The sequence below is a fragment of the Leiobunum rupestre genome, chromosome 4 (genome assembly GCF_980474605.1).
Source record: "Leiobunum rupestre chromosome 4, qqLeiRupe1.1.hap1, whole genome shotgun sequence".
In the NCBI taxonomy this organism is placed as follows: domain Eukaryota; kingdom Metazoa; phylum Arthropoda; class Arachnida; order Opiliones; family Sclerosomatidae; genus Leiobunum; species Leiobunum rupestre.
Genome location: NC_143387.1, coordinates 49,813,664 through 49,838,190, shown reverse-complemented (window position 1 = coordinate 49,838,190; position 24,527 = coordinate 49,813,664). Strand labels below are relative to the sequence as shown.

The window sequence follows — 24,527 nt, the reverse complement described above, 5'->3', positions numbered from 1 at the left end:
ATTGGAAGGGGAAAATTCGGAAATTGTCTTCCCCCTTTCGGTAAAACATTCAGCGTAAAGGTTCATCCAATGAAATTTGTACACAACCCTGCGTAAGCGTGTCTAAAGGCTAGCTGCGTTCTCCTTGTGTTTGTTGCTCCTAGGTGTAACCAAATCATGTGACCAACGATCTATTTCGGAATCACCAATAGAGTGCTTTCAATTTTAAAAACTCACGACGCCACCAATGTAATTTTCCTATGGATAAAAAAAGGTAACTGTCATGGCGGCCACTACTAACACTAGAGCTATTTTCAAAATGGTATTAGACGAAAGGGCTCTATTCCGCCTTGGCAAAGGTCTCTTTTAGAACCGGAAACGGAACGTTGGTAGCAGAGCGTGGTTGCTTCGTCAATAATGTTTTTTTTCTTCAAAGGGCTTCGTATTATATTTTCTTTGATAAATTTCCGTCGAAGTTTTAAGGGTTTGTTTTTCTTTTATTTGGGATAAAAATATAAAACTTGTATTTTAACGGGGGGGGGGGGGGGGTCAGGGGGGGGGCAAAGGAGATAAGGAATTTTGCCGCTTCAGCGAGTGTTACGAAAAAAAACTATCTTACGAACATAGGATGCTATTGTTATTTTTCTTTCTCTAAATGTGGATTTGAGGGTCAATTCTTACCGAATAGTTGAGTCTAAAGGGTTATTTACAACAGTGAAGAGGGCTGTTTTGAATCTCTCACGAAAATGTCTCGATACGATGTACCAATTTGGATCCGATTGGAAGCAATACACGTCTAATTTGAATTCATTCAAAATAATTTTTATCAAATCGGAATAAATGTAACTAATTTTGGTTGGTAATTTTCGATGAAAGTCTTATTAGTATCTACGCAATTTTTTTTAATAATTTTGGAATCAAATATGATCGACCATTTTCATCAGGGAACGTAACTTTGTGAGCATATTAACAAATTTTGCTCATCACACCATGATAAAGTAATAATCAGCTAAGCTAATACATAAGGTACAGCCAACAGCTCCCTACGCTAACTATTACCGTTAACCTCAACAAGTTTTATGGAAGGGGAAACCGAAGAGGGGAGAAAACTTGCAAACTCAACGCGGAAGGAGTTGTTGTGAATTTCCACCCAGTGCCACAAGCTGGGGTTGAACCCAGCTCCTCTTGCTGCGAGGCGAAAGTGCTATCCACTCCGCCACTTCATATATGATTATTTCCTTATCCTTTCAAGTGATCAGTTTAATATCTATGGAAATCGTTGCTTGGCACTTCACGCGCCAAGTTAAAGATTGCCTTTTTGAAGGTCAGGATCCCCATTCTCAAGGTCATGATTGCCATGTTTGTAATAGTTATTTTAATTTTAATATTATAATATAATAAGTATCACCATTTTGAAGGCCAAAATTGCCGTTTACTAAAGGTCGACAATTTGGGCACCCTGAGATAGCTGTTTGATTAACAGATTTCTAAATCAAAAGACAAATCAGTAAAAATATTTAGAGAAGGATAACATATTTTAGTGATCTAGTAATTCAAAACCGATTCCCAGGTAAACGGTGCGTTACCCGATCCGAGGAAATTATTACGATATATCAGATATCATATTATTGTACACTCTGTTTGAAAAGTCTTCGACAGCTGAAATTTTTGCCCTCTTTTTAATTCTGCTAGAAAACTATAATAGATAGCTCGATGAAACCAATTGCAACTTTTATTTATTTTCCAATACCTTTCGTTATTTATCGGTTTCGTCCGCAAAAAAATAATAGTTTGGCGGGAACCGTCAAAACTCATTTTTGACAACTTTTTAAATATTGGTTCTACGGCACTGACTCACACGTTTTTGAATTCACAATGGTCGGTTCATATTTAGAAAGTGGAAAAATTATCCCTCTACCAACAACGGTTGAGAAGTTATCGCGTTTCCAAACTTTCGTCGAAACAAGGAAACACCTAAAATGCATCAAGCGATTATAAATAACGCAACTTCGACGACAATTTGGAAACGCGATAACTTCTCAACCGTTGTTGGTAGAGGGATAATTTTTCCACTTTCTAAATATGAACCGACCATTGTGAATTCAAAAACGTGTGAGTCAGTGCCGTAGAACCAATATTTAAAAAGTTGTCAAAAATGAGTTTTGACGGTTCCCGCCAAACTATTATTTTTTTGCGGACGAAACCGATAAATAACGAAAGGTATTGGAAAATAAATAAAAGTTGCAATTGGTTTCATCGAGCTATCTATTATAGTTTTCTAGCAGAATTAAAAAGAGGGCAAAAATTTCAGCTGTCGAAGACTTTTCAAACAGAGTGTACTTACGTTCGGATATTATCAGATCAGTACTGTTGATATGGGTCAAAATGCAAATCAGATTATTTACACCCGATATTAATCTGAATAATTTTCGTCCGCTAGACGGATTGTGAGTTGATATCAGATGCCTCTCAATAGGCCTTTCTATAAAGTAACATCGGCCTTCTTGTTTAGATGTATTGTTCACGTCACTCGTGACGTAGAAGTGACGTTTCACTATGATAGCCAATAGACTAGTATCTAGGAGTAACAAACATAAGGAGAACGCAGCTATAGCCTTTAAACACGCTAACGCAGTGTTGTGTACAAATTTCATTGGACGAACCTTTACGCTGAACGTTTTACGCGCGGGGGGGGAAGACAATTTCCGAACTTTGCCCTTCCGACGGCAGTAGGCGCTAAAGCGTCTAACCAGGCATTTTGCTGAATTTTGAGTTAAGAAATTCAGCATTCAGAAAAATAGTCAAAAAGTTCAGACAATTCAGAAATTCACCATTCAGCAAAATAGTCAAAAAGTTAAGACAATTCAGAAATTCACCATTCAGCAAAATAGTCAAAAAGTTCAGACAATTCAGAAATTCAGCATTCAGAAAAATAGTCAAAAAGTTCAGAAAGAACCCGTTCAGAAACCGTACAGAAGCCGAAATGAAGCGATTTGAAATTTTGAGTTCAGAAATTCAGCACTCAGCAAAATAGTCAATCCCGTCTAACCAATGAAAATTGTACCCTAGAAAATGCACGACTTTTGACGGGTTGCGTTCTCCTTGTGTGGGGTGCAGCTGTGTTTGCTGATCCTAGCTACCATAAACTCTATTTATGTCTTATTCAACTTGTTAAAAAGTTCCACGCACGTCTTGGTATTTTAGCGTAAATGGACTCGAGCGATTTCGCGCGTGCTCCTTGAAATAAAAAAAATGCACGAGCCTTTTACGCTAAAATATTAAAGAGCGCGAGGAAAAGTTGAACAAGACATGAAATAAAATTCCACGAGTCGTCAATTTTATAAAGAACTGAACTCCTACGTATCTCGTGACGAAAGCGATACATTGAAACAAGTTCGGCAAGCGTAATGACTTAATAGAAAGGTTTTTTAATGGATTTTTCATATCATCCGATAAAATTCCTTTCAAAAATTTTGTTACTGTTTATTTTGATTTCGCGAGGTTATATCATATGTAAAATAATTATTCATAAGTATGCCTCACAAAATTTTAATGAGACTTTGTTTCATATGGAACATACAATAAGCGGACATTGAGGGATTATGTTATGTAACTAAACGTATAAGTCAAATAATTGTTTGTCTAACTGAATCTGGTGAGATGAATCAGTAGATCAGTTCAGATTGCTAGGTGAGGGAAATATAAAAGATAAACCCGATCTGAGTAAACTATTATCTTCAGCAGGAATCCATAACTCTATACTTTGAATGCTTATCTTGCCGTGTCGCGTATGGTAAGATCACTCTGACGGCTTTGGCCCCGCCTACGAGATAAAAAATCCCCTCTGCGCGCGCTCCCCTCTCACGTTGTTGTTTGTTAATTTAACATAGTGACGTCAAAAAAAAACGTCAGCCACATTGAAACGAAAATCTTCCGCGATAAGCATTCAAAATAGAAGTATGGATTCCTGTTTTCAGATATCTGATCAGTTGTTCGTTGATAACCCAAATCTGATGAAATGCTATAAACGTATTATGTCCGCTATGTTATCCTTGTAAAACAGGAGTATGATAAATAGATACCCGATATTCCTTAATAGACGGTAAAATAAATGGGGGTGGAATTTTAAACCGTCATTGCCACTTAAAAACTGGACACTAGCCAGGGAGGGAACACCGGATTGGTTGGTATTGGAGCATGCGCAGAGGCCAATTTTTAACTTTCGCCGAGTAACAAATATCTAAATCGTGATTCTTCGTAGAGCACGTGGCGCCATCTAAGTAAACTGACCGTTATATTTCGGGAATAAAAGCTAGACAAAATGGTTGTTTAACTGTAAATTTACCTATAACTTGAATTCTTTAAATTAAAATACAAATTATTAACTGAGATCAATCGTAATGACGTGAAAAACGGTTGAAATGATTTCAGTGACAATTAAAGTCGCGAAGCGGAGAGGCTGGCAGCCATGCTGTCACGAAACGTTTCCCCTTTTTTCGTACCCCCAAATTCAAAAACCCTTTAGAGGCTGGGAAGCCGTTGGAATTTATTTTACCGTCTATAGTTAGAAATGGTAACCACTAGATCGTACTCGATGTTCAGATTTTTTGGTTAGCCCGTCGATCGTACCAAATAAGCGGGAGAGTTCTGGAGACACCTTTATTGTCCTTGGGCCTTTCGCGGAGGAACACCAATAGATGAGGTATTTGGTGGGCGATTCAAATAAAACTTACCGCAGTCACTTTCGTCGGAGGAATCTCCGCAATCGTTATCTCCGTCGCATCGATACGAACTGGAGATGCATCTGGCATTCGAGCAACGGAATTGATCGGCGCTGCAAGTCACGTCGCTCAGAGAAGGTATTTCTATATCAATAAATTAGGCGAACAGTATTCGTATTAGATAACGTCGGAAAAACAGAGCCTCTAAAACCCCCCTTTTATCCCAAATATCGTCCTATTCGAAAACTGTCTCGCCAGGGACTCGGTAATCGCGTATACGAGGTCAATAGTGACGTCTTATTGGTCATTTGGCCTCCAGGATGGCCATCAAAAAACCCAAGCGAACGCCATTCCTTCGTCGGGGATAAATTCCTCACTCAGGTCGGACTCAGGATCTCCCTCTCGCCGGATCAATAAACGTAGCCGCGGGCACCCAGTTTCCGGACTCGGGATTATTTATGGCCTTTGGGATGCGCGCCTAACAATCCCGGAGTCAGCCCGGGTTCTATCCCTGATCCTACAGAACCCCCTCTCGGACAAATCCACTACCTCCCACCGACACCGACGTCGCCAGTCATAATTCATTGCCAAAAATAACCTCGCCGCGAGCCAGCGGCCATCTCGCCAATTTAAGAACCACCTGACACTTGGTCGGCTACTTCGAGAAACGTACCTTAAGCTATGGCAAGACAACCGGGTGAGGATCGGTTCAACCTTAGCTCCAGTTTCTTGTCGAACCCACCAGGGATCGACACAATCGTTTATTTCTGAATCTGATCTTTCAGAGAGAGAGAGAAATATCAGAGAGTCAGAGCCATCTAGTGGATGATGTCTCCGACTAACATTTAAGAAACTCCGGGTGGCCCTCTTTCCCCGAAGAATATTGTATCAGATTCAGAAATAACGGACATTTTTTCGTTTCTCCCGGTCATCTACGTCTTTATACGGGTTTCCTGGAGGGTGAAACTTGGCTCCGGACCCCAGCGGGGGTAAGCGGCCCTCCATCACGGGGAATTTAAGGACCTCCATTTACGTCCAAGTTCAGTACATATATCATTTCCTCCCAAGGAAGTCTTTCTCTCATCTACTTCCGATATAAAATTCCAATCGCGTCTCACTCGAAATGACTCTTGTTTTATTTATCGTCAAAGAAATAACTCCCGTTTTACGTTCAATTATCATTATACGCTTTTAAAGTAGTAACAGTAAAAAGTTTCCGAGAAAGCAGGGACGAATGACCCTAGTTTCTTAATAAATAAACTAGGTCCAAAAAAGCAAGACAGGTAAATCGTTTTTTTTTCTTCAAAGATCGGTGAAAAATTTTGTTAAGAGTAATTTTTTTTTCATAACGAGTAAAGTTTCAAAAAATTACCATTATTTTAAACTCAAAACATTTATATTTTAATATTTTAAGCTAAGTAATAAGTAAATTTAAATAAAAATTAATGTTGCATAGTAATGTAATTAATATTAATTCCAATAAACCGAGAGTTGCGATTTCAGAAAGATCGTGGCAATGTTAATAATAATAATAATAATCAGCCAGGCTAATACCCAAGGCACCATCTCAGGCCTAAGACATCAAGTGACTTTTAAAGCCATTAATTCAGCTGGCCGAACTAAACCTTGATTGCCCAATAACTCTGAAAATCAGTTCAGTGATAACCAGGGTTGTTCAAATGCAAAATTTTGTTAAAACTCGGGGGTTAGGAAGACCGTATGGTAGTATGAAAAATGCCAAAGGGAAAAGTTGCAACGGGCTTTAGTTTTCCCATGGCAACCGAAAATGTTTCAACCTCTCCATTTAAAAAAGCATGGAATTTTCTCGGTTACCCAAATTTTGTTAAAATTTAACCAAAATTGTTCAATTTTACCCAAAATCCTTGATCAATTTTACCCAAAATAGGTCAAATTCATCTTTTTGGGTAAGTTTTGATAATTTAATTTTTTAAATTTTTTTAATTAATTAAGTACCCTGTGAAAATGAGAAAATCCCATGCTTTTTTAAATGGAGATTATTGGTTTTGAGAGATCAAAAATTTTTTCGGTTGCCATGGGAAAACTAAAGCCCATTGCAACTTTTCCCTTTGGCCATTTTCATACTACCATAAGGTCTACCTAACCCCCGAGTTTCAACAAAATCGGTGGTAACCACCTCGGGTAGTCTCCTTGTGAGTATCGCTATCTATGATTACTTGGGAAGTAAATAGCAGACGAAATTTCTCTACAAGAACTGCGATGATGGTACCAGAGTAAAAACATTTTGAAAATGTTTTTTTCCACTACAAAATGCCAAATAGTTTCCTAGAAACTCAAACTAATTTTTTTAATTGTCATACTTATAGTTATTATAATACTTATGACAGAGCGTAGGAACGTATTGGATTAAGTGGGGTACAGCTTGGATGCTAAATTTGGCGACCCTCTCATCAGCAGGCTTTTTGCGCCCCTTCTAAAACAATTTGGCGCCCTTTACAAACCAATTTGGCGCCCCTATCCAATTTCAAGGGGAGTACATTGTACCCCTGTACCCCCCCGTTCCTACGGCACTGTGACAGAGGCCGAGTAGAGAGAGAGAGAGAGAGAGGAACTGACCGCATCCCATTTCGTCGGATCCGTCGACGCAATCCACGTCGTGATCGCACCTCCAGCTCAGCGTGACGCAACTTCCGTCCTGACACCGGAACTCGCCCTGGGCGCACGGTCTTCCCGCTGCAGTGAGACATAAATCAAAAAGAATCAAATTGATCCCGCTCCCTCCAGGCAGGACCTAGCAGACATCTTTTAAAAAGTATCTCTGGCATCGAAGTATTATTTCGATTCCCCCCGGCAGGGAGCTTTCGAGGGACCACATAAGCCTATATTGACAAATCTCCCCCGGCGATTCGACGCTTTCACCCCCGCTGTGGTCAATACGATGACCAATAAAGAGACCCGGCAAAATTGCCACGATAAAAACATCAGAAACAATTTCGCCAAATTGACTTTTTTTATCGCGTACCCCCGAGAGATGGCGACTATCGCTTCTTTTCTACTAGCCACGCTCCTAAGAATACATTTCTGATAAAAAGTATATGATAAATATGCAATTTTTAATACAGATTACACTTCGACTCTTTGATGTCGCCGTCGTCACTTTAATGTACACTCTGTTTGAAAAGTCTTCGACAGCTGAAATTTTTGCCCTCTTTTTAATTCTGCTAAAAAACTATAATAGATAGTTCGATGAAACCAATTGCAACTTTTATTTATTTTCCAATATCTTTCGTTATTTATTGGTTTCGTCCGCCAAAAATTAATAGTTTGGCGGGAACCGTCAAAACTCATTTTTGACAACTTTTTAAATATTGGTTCTACGGCACTGACTCGTGCGTTTTTGAATTCACAATGGTCGATTCATATTTAGAAAGTGGAAAAATTATCCCTCTACAACCAACGGTTGAGAAGTTATAGCGTTTCCAAACTTTCCTCGAAACTAGGAAACACCTAAAATTCATCAAGCGATTATAAATAACGCAACTTCGATGACAATTTGGAAACGCGATAACTTCTCAACCGTTGGTTGTAGAGGGATAATTTTTCCACTTTTTAAATATGAACCGACCATTGTGAATTCAAAAACGCGCGAGTCAGTGCCGTAGAACCAATATTTAAACAGTTGTCAAAAATGAGTTTCGACGGTTCCCGCCAAACTATTAATTTTTGGCGGACGAAACCGATAAATAACGAAAGATATTGGAAAATAAATAAAAGTTGCAATTGGTTTCATCGAGCTATCTATTATAGTTTTCTAGCAGAATTAAAAAGAGGGCAAAAATTTCAGCTGTCGAAGACTTTTCAAACAGAGTGTACTCTAAAAATCTAGAAAAATTACTGATTATAATTTTTTAAAAAATATTAAGTTGAAACCTCTTTACAGTTTTTTTGCGGAATTAATTTGAGTTTGCTATTAAAGAATAACTCGTATAAAATGTATAACCATGGATAGTAGATTTTAGAGGATCGATAAAAAGCCTGGTTTTTAGCCCCCGTAAACCAATCACACTAAGGGAGTCGGCCAAGGTTATTTGACAAAAAAAAACAAGTATCGCTAAGAGTCACTGTGGACGATACTGTTCGAAAAAAGAAAAAAGATAAACACGAAGTACATTTTTACGCCAAAAGGTATTTTTTAACGTTTTTATAGATTAAATATGATATACTAAATATCAGTTGATAGTTTTTATTGAATTAAAAAAAAACAAAATGAAAAATTACTAAAAGATAAAGCGCAAAAAATTACGTAACAATATCAACCCCATTAGATTGCCATTTTTAAATTTTAAGATCACGTGGTACAAACGACCTTGCAGGACTCCCTCGGAGTCTCTCGAGCTGATTGATAAAATGCACTGTGGAAGGGTATCGAAAACCTGTCGTCTTAATTTACTGTCCATGGTATAGCGTTATAAAAATAATCAGCTATCCCTGAATTCATTAGAGTACAAAATTTTAAAAGTGAATCGTTGATCTTAGACCCGTAATAATTAATATTAATTTAATTACGGTAAATATTTAGCCAAACATTTAATGATATTTTTTCCAGATCAATTTTACCCTTAAAACTCGTAACGAATGTAATAAAAATCAGACTTCGCGAGTCTGCAAAAAATTATTAGTCTATTTAAATATACAAAAAAGAAATCGATAATTTTGATAAAACTAGAAGGAAGTCTAAGGCTGGTTGGTCTTCCGCGTCCAATAAAGCGTAAGGGGCAGACTGTTTTGCCAGGAGTAATTACTACTCGATCCCTTAAGGAGATTCCCCAAGTTTACATTAGGCTAATAAAAACTTTTGCCAAGCTACTATCGGCTCGCGAGAGCAGTCGTAAAAAACTTGGGCGAGACAGGCTGGATAGCCGAGCTGAGATGAATAATTGAAAAAACCATCGCACGAAACTTCTTTAATAAGAAAAGATTGACGCTGCCGGGGGGGGGGGGTAGTTCTAAGAAGGGGGGGGGGTAGTTCTAAGAAGGGGGGGGGTGAACTGTGTTCTAACCCCAGACGACGGGGGGGGGGGGGTTCGAAAGGGAAGTTTGATCATTTACGACTCAATAAACGATATCCCATTGGGCCTTGGGCGCCTTGGCTAGGTTATGTAACTAGTCGATTTTAAAACGCGATAAATGTGGAATTACAAAAAGTTTTAATTTCCTCTGGATGATTTAACAATTAAAGCGAAAAATTATCCGAATTTGTTTCAAAACAATTCCATTAAGATTTATTCCCCCAAGTATAATCTCAATTTCGTACTAAAAGTAATATTCTAAATGTAAGCATTATTAAACTAATTAACTAATCAAAAAGTTGAAGTGTAATCTGTATTAAAAATTGCATATTTATCATATACTTTTTATAAGAAATGTATTCTTAGGAGCGTGGCTAGTACGCGATAAAAAAAAGTCAATAATAAATAAACAGTATGATTGCCTAGCAGCGTTGCCAGACGTCCTATAATTATAGGAAAAATCTATAATTTTGCCACAAAATTTTCGGTGTCCTATAATTTTAACAGTGTAATATATTGGGCGTTTTTTCCGATTTTTTTATATTGATGACCTATAAATCCTATAATCTGAAAATCCCTTACTGTAAGCGTTAACCGTCGAAGAATTTCTTGGATCGCAGCCGACAAATGCGATGATTAAACGTGTTTTTATTATTTTTAATATTTTATTTGTTTTTATTTAAAAGGTTTTATTTAACCATACGTCAATGGGTTTATTTGAAAGTGAAATTTTATCAAACATCAGTGGTATATCCGATGCGAAATTGAAATTACCGCCAAATACAATGTGTCCTATAATTTGAACTGGAAATCTATAATTTTTAGTCCTTGGGCCTATAATTTGATTTTGGCTATCTGGCAACGCTGTTGCCTAGGTTTTAATAGGTATAACGGCGCCTGTAGTAGTGTTCCCCACTTGGGCTCCCTTTTTAAATCAGGGAGGAGCTACGATGTTCAGGGATAAGTTATTTTACAGGGTTTGACCTACTAAGGATTTCCCTAAAGTAGCTGCCGTTGAAGCATAGACTAATCAATATATTAATCAGCTAGGTTAATACCCAAAGGAAGAACCAATTTACGCAAGGAAGAACTTGGAACCGGCAAAGTTTTCATTTAATGTGGCGTCATCTAGTGAGCGGAATCAAAAGTATTAAAGATGGAAACTTTTGCAAATACCACATTTTCAAAATTTATAGCAACTTCTGAATATACTTTTCTAAAATGAGCTCTTGTATTCTATTAATTAGTTATGAGTAAAATTACATTATAATTAAAAAACTACGAAATAATTTTTAAATATAAAATTAATTATAAAAATAATTTTTGCGTGACATGAAAATATTATAAAATATAACGTATTTATAAAAATAATATAATAATAATAATTAAAATAAAATACTTGAATAAATTAAAATTAACTCACGTTTCGTTCAAGAGATGGCGTTCTTGACCTATAATCAAGGCCTGAAATAAGGCGGGGCGTCTGTATAACAGCATATCACCGAAGCTATAGTCCCAGGTTTTTCCTTGCGTAAATCGGTTCCTGCCCAAGTCACCACCCTAGGCCCAAGTCATCTAACGAGTTTTAATTTCTTTTCATTTAGATGGCGGGTAAAATTGCATAGGAGGGTGGTGGCAAGCCCTTCATGCCACGCTATCCAACATCTCCCTACACTAACTATTATCGTTCAGCTCTACAAGTTTTTATGGAAAGGGTAAATCAAAGAACTCGGGTTATAACCCAAGATTTTGCAAACTACGTGGAACGAATATCTCCAAATTTACACCCAGTGGGCCAGTGCCACAAGCTGGTATCGAACACCGCTCCACTCGCTGCCAGGCGAAAGTGTTAACTACTCCGTCACATATCTCATTCTTCAATAAGCAATCCACGAGATGATAGATTAATAAACAATGAACTTACGACAATTGTTTTCGTCCGATTTATCACCGCAGTCATCATCAAAATCGCACTGCCAAATTTGCGGCACACATCGTCCATTCGCGCAGGGAAATTCCGTTGACGTACAATTTCGTGAATCTATCGACGGAAAAGAAATAAAAATTAAAAACTGCTTTAAACGCAGCGGCTGTCAAAGCAAAAGCGCAATTAAAGTACTGAACGCGCGGTAAACAATAAAACGCCATCTGTGGAGCACCTAAAGCAAATTAACCAATTAAATAAGAAAGATCCTTCAACTACGAGCTCCGATCATCAAATAAAGAAGTAAAAGTCATCCAATTAATTTTAAAAAAGGGAAATTTTTATTTTTCTAATCTTGATCCAAACACAAAAAAACCCTCCCAGAGGTACCCGAGGGCGATAGTTTCTTCCAAGAACAATTTCTCTTTTGTCGCAAGGGGGGGGGGGGAATCGAACGGGGGGGGGAGAGAACTTTTATGGAAAACTGTCAATTTCTAGAAGACGTCCTACTCCCGACCCCGATCCCCGGGCCAAAGCGAGAGATAACGCCGCGAAAACTCATTTGGTTAAAAGAGCTTTGATAACTTACAAGACTGCTTTAATTGCCAATAAAAATCCCTCAGGATTTCACTCCACAATTTCGCTCATAGATGGAGCTTTTGTTCCTTAAGCGATCTCGTCGACTTATTAGCCCAGGAAAGAGAGAGGTTCGAATTAGAAGCGAAGCATTAAAGAAAATAGTCGCCCGAGGCCCCCCGCCTTCCCCACGCGTCGCGCACACTTTTCATCGTCGACGAATCGATTCATTGTTGGACCAAGTTTTGGAGGCAGGGGGGAGCCTATACTTTCCCCCATCCCCGAAAAATGAGCATTTTGGAACCATAACTCTTTCCAAAGAGGAAATGGGTACAGACCGCCGGGTGGCCCTAAACCCCCGACTAGACGGGACTAGATAACCCAAGAAAGACCTTTCCACTCCATTTAGGACTTTCTACTCGTTGGATGGAAAAAAAATTAGGGGTATAGGGAAAATACTTTGGGATTTAAGGGGTGGATGTAGGGGGAGGGGGGCAATTTTAGTCGATCTAGAAAAATCTAAATCATTAGACGAACGTATTCTCGCCCAGCCAACTTGTATTTAAGCCCGCTTTCACTTTTCAAACGCCATCTAGAGGAGCCTATTTGCATAAATAGGATAGTCTTTATTTAAATTAAGCGAGCTTAAAAGGGCCCTTATTCCTTCGAGATGGAGAAGGATAACTATCGTCAGCAAAAATAGTTGTTAAAGGGATCCTTAAACTTAGCTATTACCCGCGTCGGTACTCTTACTTCAATGAACATTTAATATTTAATCAGAAGCAGGTAGAAACGACCTTTTTCCTAACTTAACAAATGTGGTGAATTTTCTATTTAAAGTATAACTTCTTACCCACCCTCGGTAATAGCAAATAAATTTATTCCGTTAAAAATTCAAAGTTTAAACACTATATATATTTAAAGTACGTCTCCTCGACGGATGGCTATATATATGCCTATTTGCACGTTGGATAAACGTTGGGTAATGTACGTCTCGCTTTAAGGCAAATGCCGCCCCCTAGCGTAGTACCGCGATAACTCCATAGAAGCCGTTGTCTCCAGCGAGTTCGACCTAGTTTATTAGGTTAAGATTTCCATGGTCGTTTAAAACATATACCGACTTATGACCGAGGCTAAGAGTCATATTTTTTCCGTAATTTATAATAAACATTTTTTCAACTGAATAAAAATAAGTTTAAAATATGTAAATTTAAACACCTTAATTGTGATAATAAAAAAAATTGTATTAGAAAAATTAAAAGTAATTTTCAACGTCGGCTAAACTTTGAAATCTTGACGTGTAATACGGAAAAGCACTTAGAAGACTTTTGTTTAGAGCCGTAACTTGCTTTAAAAGAATTATATAAGTTCCCAAGCTTTTAAGATTTGGTAGAATTATAAACAAGAACGCTATCAAACACCCAGATCCACGTACGAATAAAAGTACCCTAAATTAGCCAGCAGGATTATAGGATTTGATACAGCAACATCATAAATAAAAGTAAACGAGTAAAAATACTTCTTCGCGCATTCCAAAATCGATAGAAATGTTTATAGTGGCGAGATCCGAGGTCGACCCCTAAAAGAGACTTAAGACCCTAACGTGGTGGAATTTGAGTGTGCAAGATAGGGGGGGGGGGGTTCAGAGCGGGAAACAATTGATGTCCCGAAGAGATTGGCCTTCGTTCTATCGTTTTATTGGGTGCGATTATAAGCGTGAATTAAATTAGAGGTAGTTCGTTTTATGGTCGCCAGAAGTCTCACTTTTAGTACTCGGGCAATTCCAGCAGGGGGCGACAAATGACCGGAGGCATTCGAGGAACTTAAATAGCTTTGAAAAGCCCCTTTAACATTATTTCTCCCGTCGGTGCCACGTCGGCCAACGTCAGCCCTTCCTCGGACATAAACTATTGGGTTAAATTGTAAAGGTCCTCCCTCCACTAAAGCCCCAGTGTCCGGACTGAAACGTCGCCGAAATAAACCAACCTCGGCCCTCACTTATCCATTTAGCCACGCTAATACCGAAATTAGAAGATCATGCCGTTTATTAAATGCCGTCCTAAGAGCGGATGTTGACGGCTAATTTGCCGATTAGGAGAGCTAATACGTTATCAGTATTATAAGGATATCATTTGATTAGTTTCTAACCTACACACGCAGTTATCTGATTATTCTAGCTTCGTACTAATTTTTCCTATTGTTGAAAATCCTATTTCTGATACTCTCAGTTATCGGGTATCTATAACACCTGACATTAATCGGATTCCAATTTTAATTAGATAAGAGGTACTAAAATTGTTGTTAGAAAAGGTAACGATTAACTTGTTATTTTTTAATAAGAGCGATATTTCTGATAGATTAACGATAATGCTTATTAAAATGATAATAGATGGGTTGAAAAAGAGTGTAAGAGTGTAACTTTACCGCGCACAGACTGTACACCCTATACGTTTAACATGGGCTTATATTATTTATTGTGTAACAAATAATTTAATATTATTTTGTTTCAAACGCCAACTTTCAAGCCAAATTAACACTTTTTTTTCCAATTTTGGAATCTAAACTTTAAAATTGAAATATCAGACGACGTTATTTATTTGATATTTAGATAATTGGATTTTCAACAGGTATTTTTTTAAATAGAGCTAATACCCCAGGCACCACCGAATTTTAAAAGCGAAGTTATAGAAACGTTCAGCAGTTCCCCGTTCACCTTTGTTATATTTTCCGGTTGGTAAATTATCTAAAAACATAATCTTACCACAATCAAGTTCGTCAGAGTTTTCGCCGCAGTCATTATCTCCGTCACATACCCAAGTCTAAGAAAAAGGAAAATTTAAAACCATAATTTAATTTAACAAAAAAAACCCCACTAAATTGAAATGTAAAATTTGTAAAAATTATCTTACCTTGGAAATGCATTTTCCATCCGCGCAAGTAAAATGCTTTGTCGGACAAGTTTTAGTTTCTACAACGGATAAATTAAAAAAACATATATAATTAGAAATAACTACGGAATAAAATGACAGACGGCCAGACAGACAGACAGACAGACGGACAGACAGCAAAACGATATTTAATAAGACGGCGTTTAAACTACGGATAATTTAATTCGGTTTAGGATTGAAACGTAAACCTAAAACGTTAGAGGGACTTCGGGAAAGTAAGAATAATAGAAAATGATCTGAAATACATTCTTAGCCATTGGTTGGGCAGTGAACGGATGGGTATTATATAGACCACAGCGAGGGGAAGAATATATAACGATAAAAAACCTTGAAAAAACTAAAGAGGTCGATTTTTGAAGAAAGGCTGAAAAACAAAATCATGGTAGTTCGACGATGCTTAGTGTAAGTTTTATTTTTTTCGCCATCGGCCGTTTAAAAACCTATCTCGTACCATGAACTGAGCCGGGGGGGACCGAACGGGGGTTAAATGGGGCTTGGAAACGTGCTTCGCTACACTAACGACAAATAAAGTAACTTTCCCCCCGTATTTTGCTTTTTTTCGGGGGCTGGTACCCCTCGAAACTGCGCACGTATATTCACGCTTTAAAGAATAATTTTCTTTCTTTTTGGTCGGAAGAGAAAAAAGAGAGAGTTCGCACCGCTAGATGGCGCTGACATTTCTTAGATGTGATCCTTACTCTAGACTTTCCAGAGGCTAAAGAAAAAAACTACCCTATTTTTCTTTATGTTTTCGCTAACGCGTTAATTAGATTTAATTTTTAATTATACGTTGTGATTTAATTGAAAAACAAAGCAAATGTATTTATCTAGGAAAGGGGAGAATTGCGGAGAAGCGCGGTTCTAAGGCAAAGCACAAACTGAACTCTGGAGGGGCGTTACACTTATTTATCGTCACTTTTGGATGGCCTTGATAAGCAAAAATTACGGCTTATCATATCTAATAGTCGGGGTGAAATACCACGAAGCCAACGCGTTATCTAGTTTAACTCGTTATAAATTAAAGGGGTACGGCCAAGCTTTTCCAAATATGGCCTTATTTCCGTATCAAAAGATTAACAAGACGTTCAATATACTAACACGTACCTTTTTTGTCTTGAAAAAATAGCTTTTGAAACGAAAAATAACGCCATGGTGTTTTGGTTTGAATTTTCGCCCCCATCTTAGGGCTGCCGCCAGCGCCCCTTACCCCGTATGAGCGATTTGCGAACTATCCTAACTTTTAAAATCGCCCAATTGAGGCTTAGGTCTCTTATAACTGGAACGTGCGGCGCGTGCGAAACATATTTTTCGCGTCTTCAGCAGCGCGCGCTTTTACGTTGTTTTTCTGTCTCACCGACGTCTCACCAGGTGTCGCGGCGGACGCGCGCTTTATATTTTTTGACGCGGTTTTCGCCTTAAATTTTAGTTTTTAATGGGCTATAGGGCTATCTAACTGGTTAAAGCTTGACCGTTCCCCTTTAAGGCTTATAAAAATGAAATAAATAAAAGTTGGGGAGTGAAAATAGGTGAACCTAAAGCCGATATAGCAAAGACGTTATCAGTTACTCGAATCAGCCATTTAGCTTATCTTATTTTAGGCCAAAAGAAAAATTTATCGGAGACGTTGGCTCGAAAGTGGAAAAAATATTCCCTCAGTAAAAACAAGACCTAGATAACTCCCCAGGCCTCCTTTTATTTTAAGGTTTGAGCCTTGGCTGACGACGGTAGAGAGCGGTAAGAGAGTCGCCACGTTTCTCGCCGTCGTATAAAACCGGTGGACTGCGCTTTATAGACTTATATATAGCGGTATATGTACCGAGCGATCCTAATTTAAATTTATGATTTCCCTTTTTTATCGCTCGGCCCTTTCCTCTCGAGTTTTTCCGCGGATAAAAAGGAGGCGCTGTTTCGGGAACGCTTCCTAGATGGCGCTTTCCAAAAATAGCGGTCGTGCTCCATTTTCGGTATCGAGTGATTGAATTTTTATAGAAAACTAGGAGGCAAAGATCAACCTGAATATAATGACTCCGTTCTGTATAGAAAATGGAGAAACAAAAAATACAAAAAAAAACGTATATTGAAGAAAAGAGAGCAACCGACCGAGCCTTGGTAAAATATATAAACTAGTCATCGTTGGAAAAGATGTATCTCACTCCCGCCAGCGAGAAAACACAAATATCGCGATTGAAAAATACAGACGGATCAAACAAGTAGTCGCCTCAACGAAGGCCTCATTTATTTCGTTTTTTGGACATCCGATAAAACGCGATTGACGCTGAAATATTAGAAAATGGTTTCCATGGAAATCAGTTAAACGAAGAATACGAATGCGTTGGTCGGTACAATCTAGGAGCAACAAACACAATGAGAACGCAGCTAGCCTTTAAACACGCTAACGCAGTGTTGTGTACAAATTTAATTGGACGAACCTTTACTCTGAACGTTTTACTGGCGGGGGAAGACAATTTCCGAATTTTCCCCTTCTCACGGCAGCAGGCGCTAAAGCGTCTAACCAATGATAATTTTTGATAAATGTACACCGTCAATTTACACAGTAGTAAAAAGTACACATGCATTCGAAGAAGGTACACTCCATTAAAAATTCAAAACCATTCTCCAGACCATTTTTCGTTTTCTTTGCCCCCTCCAACTTCTAGAACGTTCCTACGCCCCTGCCAGAAAATGCACGACTTTTGACGGGTTGCGTTCTCCTTATGTGGGGTGCTGTGTTTGTAGCTCCTAGGTACCATAATGTTCAGTGGCGTTATAGAGGACCGTAATTTATGGTGAACCATACTTACCAGACCATAAAGGAACATTAAACGTTTGGTACTAACAACTAATTGGCATCAATGAAATTGCATTGTCTGGTCACCATTTTAGCATGGGTCATTCAGCAATATTCCGAAGATTATCCCACATATTTTAATGGTTATAGACGCGAGCGCCATCTACCTGTTAATCCTACCGTAAACACTCAATTGTTCAACGAGCGAGAGTGGTTAATCAATTGCAAGCCTACACGCTTACTATTTAGCGCGTAAATTGTAAAGCTGTCGAATATTGTAGACCACGTATCTTTATAAGAACTAATTTGGGGAGGAAATAGTTATTAAGACCTAATTAATTAAAGTCTGAAACCAGCTTTGAATATTAAGTTGCTAGACCATAAATTTTAAGAGCGGAGCAAATAATGAAAAAGATTACAATTAAAAGGCATTTTATAATTTCAAAAAAATGTAATCATTAGTGACATTCCCGACTGTAAACGTAAGGGCAATAGACTCATTAAAGACATTAACTTTGGATTGGTCTACCGTTAAACCAACAAAAGTAAAAATAGGCCAAAAACCCTGTAGAAGTGTTCCGCACGCTGTACACCGGTGTTGAGGGAGAAGTGAATTTACAGGGTATTAGATTACTAGCGCCATCTATACAAAACGTCCGACCAACACGAGCGACTACTTAAAACCTAGCAAAATGGACCAAGAGTTTAAGGGGACTCACTACATGTTTCCGATATTTCAACACGGTAGGCGCCTCAAGAATTCTGTTCAACTATCACTACGAGAGGCTTAGTCTGCACTTAGCGATAAAGTTAGGTTAGGCTTAGTTCATTAAATTTTTTTAAGTTTAGAAATTAAATTGATTCCAGTTAATTTTATTAAAAAAATTCTCAGCCATACTCTGCTCACTAGTTATTTTTACTTAACACAATGGTTAATTACCATTACCTAAACTTTAAAAGAACCAATTTCAAAAATAAAAGGTCTAAAACTTACTAAGCCTAATCATTTAACCGACAACAACCATTGAATTGGGAATAATACCGCTAGAATTACAATTACAATTTTGGTTGCCATGGTTACGCGGGACCTGTTCTGAGAAGACTGTACGAAATTCATCTTTATAATTAGGTGGTAGCGCCATCTATATTTTATAAAGATATATTTCGAAAAATAAATAATTATTAGCTAACTCACCGTAACTTGTGTTAAAAAGGATCGTGTTGACAGATTAAAATTATTTTAAAACATTTTCAAAGGTTTGTTTGTTACGAGAAATCATACATTTTAATTTTGCGTCCGATTCGCTCCAAAATTCATTTGCCATATAGTGGCCACCACCAGAGACAGTTGCCGCCACGGTAGAACGATAAAGTTGATAAAGTTTCCTTATTGAAAGAAATTGGTCCCGCGCCAGCCAGATTTAGTTGTACCTCTATTTATTCCCAACTCAATGACAACAACGGCGCCCTTTTGTCAAAATTGAACGTGAACGCTCCAGCTTATCTATGGAACTACGTCGGAAGTCAACTTCAGCGATGACAAGTTTGTCCACATGGAACTAAAATTACCCGTGATTTTCCTATTCCCAATATTAACCCGTGCCTTTTAAAGCTTGAACAGTGATTCCCATTAGATTCTTGGTCCATGGTAGCATCTATACGGTGATTTTGGGCGTTAACAAATCTATTCTTACGCAAAAGTACCATCGATCCAATTTAATAAAAAAGGTCCTAAACTTTATCTCAATAAACGACGTAAAAAATCTAGACAGACAAGAATGACAACGAGAACGGATCGAAATGAAAGCAAACAATTTCATAAGCAGTTTCGGGGAACCTCGACCTCCTCCGCGACCTCCCACCCCCAATAAAAGAAATATTGAAAATCGCAAAGTTAAAGAGAAGGGTGCGACTGCAGTTCGATTGGTCCGACGAGTCAGGCAGCGAAATGGTCGATTCATGGCGATGGAAAGGACGAAGAGAAAAGAGCGCCGTGGATGGAAAGTCGACGTTTTTCAGCTTGTTCGTCGTCTGTAGCGCGAAACGGATCAATTTTGACTGGCGGAGGAGTAAATATTCATGAGCGGGTAAAGAGGCTCCATCCAATCCAGCCAGCGTCAACTGGCAGAACGCAGCGCGGACTTTAAAACCGCCTTTTTTGGCTGTTACCGTCGGTGAATTCGTTGGCGTGACGGCGAACCGTTCTTCATTCCAGGATGGAATAGTTGAATGGCTTACGGGGAAATACGACAAAGGCTTAGTGTGTTGAAAGAAGGAGGAGAATGGAAAAAGCTCCTCGCGAGCGGCTTAAAGAAAGGGCGTCAAAGTTCAACACTCTTCGGATGGTGGCCTTCGCTGGATCCGCCAACGCGATGCGATGATAATGATATCGGGGCCCGAAAGGATCGGAAGACGAGCCGAAATGACGTACGATTATTGAAAGAGACAAGTTCGAATAGCAAATGAGAAAGGGGGACCCGGATCAACGTCTTCATCCGATTTTCGTCGCTGGCGATGGGCGGTCTCTTGTTAGAGCAACGCCGAATTCGCCGCTCGATCAAAATCGCGAAAATGTTTCGAGGAAAATGGTTTCCTCTGACATCTTCGTAAACACGTAATAATAAATATGGCCATAAGTCTATAATATTATTCTATAAGTTTGTCACTTTGGGGGATATTTTACTGAGAGCTAGTATTGGTCGGACATTTACCAAAATGCCGTACACTTTGTCGAAAATCGCAAAATCTTTTAACTCTCTCTATGGTAAATTAACATTGAAATCCCGAAATCCCGTACAAAATAATGGCAAGTGTCCGACCCCTCGGAGTGACGTCATCACAAGAAAAAATCTCCTCCCTAGCGAGGCGCTGTCAAGGGCTACGTGTGACGCGGGAGCAAGTGGACGCAACGAAGTAAAACTTTTGCGTGTGAAGAATAGGAAGTGTCACACTTATGTATGAATATTATACACTTATGATATCGCCGAATATAGACGTTGACATAAATTATTTTGTATACCAATCTTGCCAAACTTCAAGAAATTTGCTGTCAAGACCGAATTGAAATGAGACTGAATCTTAGTCTGAATATGCCCACAAGCCAAAGCATTTATAGATAAGCATAAGCTTCGATTTTTGATGCAACAATATACGAAACAATTTAATCTAGATTCAATCTGGATTAACGTCAATTCCAAGTCTTACCTAAATTTTTAAATAAACTATTGCTTGGATTTTTGGTTCAATAATATGCGAAAGGGCTTAATTTACATGGAAAACGGATTAACATTAATTTTAAATTTAACAACAAGCTTGCAACACCTAAATTTATAAATACATTCTTGTAAAATTTTATTAAAATATTGGAATGTTGATTAATATGCTACTGATATTTCATATTTATCCTAATAAAACACACCAAATAACCTCGAAATAAAGGTTTTACAAGATTTAGTATAATCAGAAACCTCTAACTCGCCCAAACTCGTGAAACGTCTCGTTTTCGAACTAGAGGTATTCGGAGGGATACAGATTTGTTAAGGCGATATGTGGCCAGAAAATATAGTCCTCTCGATATATTCATACCGAGGGACTTCAGGTGTACAAATCAGAAGTGTCATCACTTGAAATCACGTAAATTTAGTAGCTTTAATAACTTTAATCAATTAAATATTGAAATCACTTGAAATCTGAAATCAGATGTACAAAATTTCTAACATTGGAATGATTGGATAGCCCCTCGATTCATACGCGAGCAGTAGCGAAGAAATCATTTGAAAAATGCTGATGATTCTATGCATTTTAGCTCGTAGAATTCCCATAGGATTTTGCTGGGGATTTTAAATTTTGAGAGACTCGCCTCTTTAATTTCTACATTATAAAAGTAATAAATGTTAAAACTATTATTTGCTATCATAAATACACATACTAATGAACAATAATCGTGATTTTGAAGGCGATATCTCCGTATAATTTTCCCAATACGCTTTGAAAAACCTTAAGCCTTGCCCACCTTTCGCCGTTTCGCGTTTAAAGTTTTAAACCAAGGATGATCTATACCTACGTTTCAGGTTTGCTAAACCGACGTTTTGGAGAGCAAACTACTATTTCGCTACAAAGACTAAATATAGCGCTCACTAGATTTGCTAGTCCTAGGCCACGTTAATTACTTCTTTGTTCCGTGTCGAAAACAAGACGTTTCTAAAGTTTTACTTTGGCGGTATAGGGAGTTAGAGGGTTATTTATTATAGGCTTCTGGTATAATGTACTTTATATTTATTAAAATAAAACCTAGTCATCCATTTATACCTAAAAAGTTGTTTAAAATTTATATTAAACCATTTTAAATATTCATACATAGTGTAATTTTACATTTTCCATTCTTAGACGTGTTTATTCCGTGATGCGGGTCTACCGTTTCCTACGGGAAATTTCTTCAATTAATTTCCGAAATTTTATTTTGACGAGATTCTCTCATACCCGGACCGCGTTGCCTAGGCAACAGCAACGTTTCAACTTTCAAGAGTCACGACCGACAAAAAAATATGGTGTTACAAAGTGCAAACTGTTGCATTATAAAATAAAATAGGATGTAGTTTACTTTTTTATCTTTTTTAAAGAAGCTTAATTAAGGAATTTTTTACTCCGACCACAGACCACCTACCCCAAAAAGGACTTGCATCAACCTCTAAAAAAAGGTGTATATAAAGTGTGCGGCTTTTTTGTACAGCAAACAGAAAAGAGCGCGTAAAAATTCTTTATTTTACGAAATTAAAATAAAAAAGTCGTGCGTGAGCCAGCTTCTAGGATACATGTCTTATTATCTCTGTACCTTCAAAACTGCCCCTACTTGTCATCAGAGATGGGCACATCCCTTTAAAAACCTCTCACACTCACTCTTGGATAGCAGAGTAAATAATAATAATATAAAATGCTCTCTCCCTCACTCAACTCACTTGTATAATAATGTAAAATTTTCTCTCCCTCACTCAACTCACTTTTATAATAATATAAAATTTTCTCTCCCTCACTCAACTCACTTTTATAATAATATAAAATTTTCTCTCCCTCACTCAACTCACTTTTATAATAATATAAAATTTTCTCTCCCTCACTCAACTCACTTTTATAATAATATAAAATTTTCTCTCCCTCACTCAACTCACTTGTATAATAATGTAAAATTTTCTCTCCCTCACTCAACTCACTTTTATAATAATATAAAATTTTCTCTCCCTCACTCAACTCACTTTTATAATAATATAAAATTTTCTCTCCCTCACTCAACTCACTTTTATAATAATATAAAATTTTCTCTCCCTCACTCAACTCACTTTTATAATAATATAAAATTTTCTCTCCCTCACTCAACTCACTTTTATAATAATATAAAATTTTCTCTCCCTCACTCAACTCACTTTTATAATAATATAAAATTTTCTCTCCCTCACTCAACTCACTTTTATAATAATATAAAATTTTCTCTCCCTCACTCAACTCACTTTTATAATAATATAAAATTTTCTCTCCCTCACTCAACTCACTTTTATAATAATATAAAATTTTCTCTCCCTCACTCAACTCACTTTTATAATAATATAAAATTTTCTCTCCCTCACTCAACTCACTTTTATAATAATATAAAATTTTCTCTCCCTCACTCAACTCACTTTTATAATAATATAAAATTTTCTCTCCCTCACTCAACTCACTTTTATAATAATATAAAATTTTCTCTCACTCACTCAACTCACTTTTATAATAATATAAAATTTTATCTCACTCACTCAACTCACTTTTATAATAATATAAAGTTTTCTCTCACTCACTCAACTCACTTTATAATAATATAAAGTTTTCTCTCACTCACTCAACTCACTTTATAATAATATAAAGTTTTCTCTCACTCACTCAACTCACTTTATAATAATATAAAATTTTATCTCACTCACTCAACTCACTTTATAATAATATAAAGTTTTCTCTCACTCACTCAACTCACTTTATAATAATATAAAATGTTATCTCACTCACTCAACTCACTTTTATAATAATATAAAGTTTTCTCTCACTCACTCAACTCACTTTCAAAATATAATAATTAAGCTCACTCCATCACTCACTGTAATTTTTTAAGCTGGAGATTTAAACTCACTCATGATTATTTTAAGGTATATGTACAGCTCAGCTCCCGGCCACTCATTTAAATTTAAAAAACACTCCATTTGCTCATTCTTCTCATTACTTATATTAATATTAAATACATTAACTCATCTCATTTTTTAATACATTACCTCATATTCCCTCACGCGGAGGTATTGAAAATTATCATATCCTACTTTAAATTTCAAGAAAAATAACGAAATATCTAGAGTGGAATTGTAATGTTGGCTCAATTGGCTTTAGCATAGTATCGATGAGATTTCTGGGTTACTTGAGAACTTGTAGTTTTATTGGAATAGGCCTTTACATAAATTCGCTACGACTGCCCAACTTATTCTTGAAATTGTGCAGTCAAACCTATGGACGAATTCATTAGCTCTC

The 24,527-nt window shown here is 37.4% G+C and overlaps 1 protein-coding gene across 1 annotated transcript in view; it reads right to left on the bottom strand.

Moving 5' to 3' along the window:
• The window catches only part of LOC149948109 (low-density lipoprotein receptor-related protein 4-like), a 133,508-nt gene that overhangs the window by 33,424 nt on the left and 75,557 nt on the right, over nt 1-24,527 (bottom strand). Inside the window, exons 3-7 of the mRNA XM_090172984.1 lie at nt 15,158-15,216; nt 15,010-15,067; nt 11,673-11,789; nt 7,296-7,412; nt 4,713-4,844 (exon numbers count right to left, since the gene is read on the bottom strand). Of these exons, the coding sequence (XP_090029110.1) occupies nt 4,713-4,844; nt 7,296-7,412; nt 11,673-11,789; nt 15,010-15,067; nt 15,158-15,216 (483 nt within the window). The remainder of the gene's footprint in view (nt 1-4,712; nt 4,845-7,295; nt 7,413-11,672; nt 11,790-15,009; nt 15,068-15,157; nt 15,217-24,527) is intronic.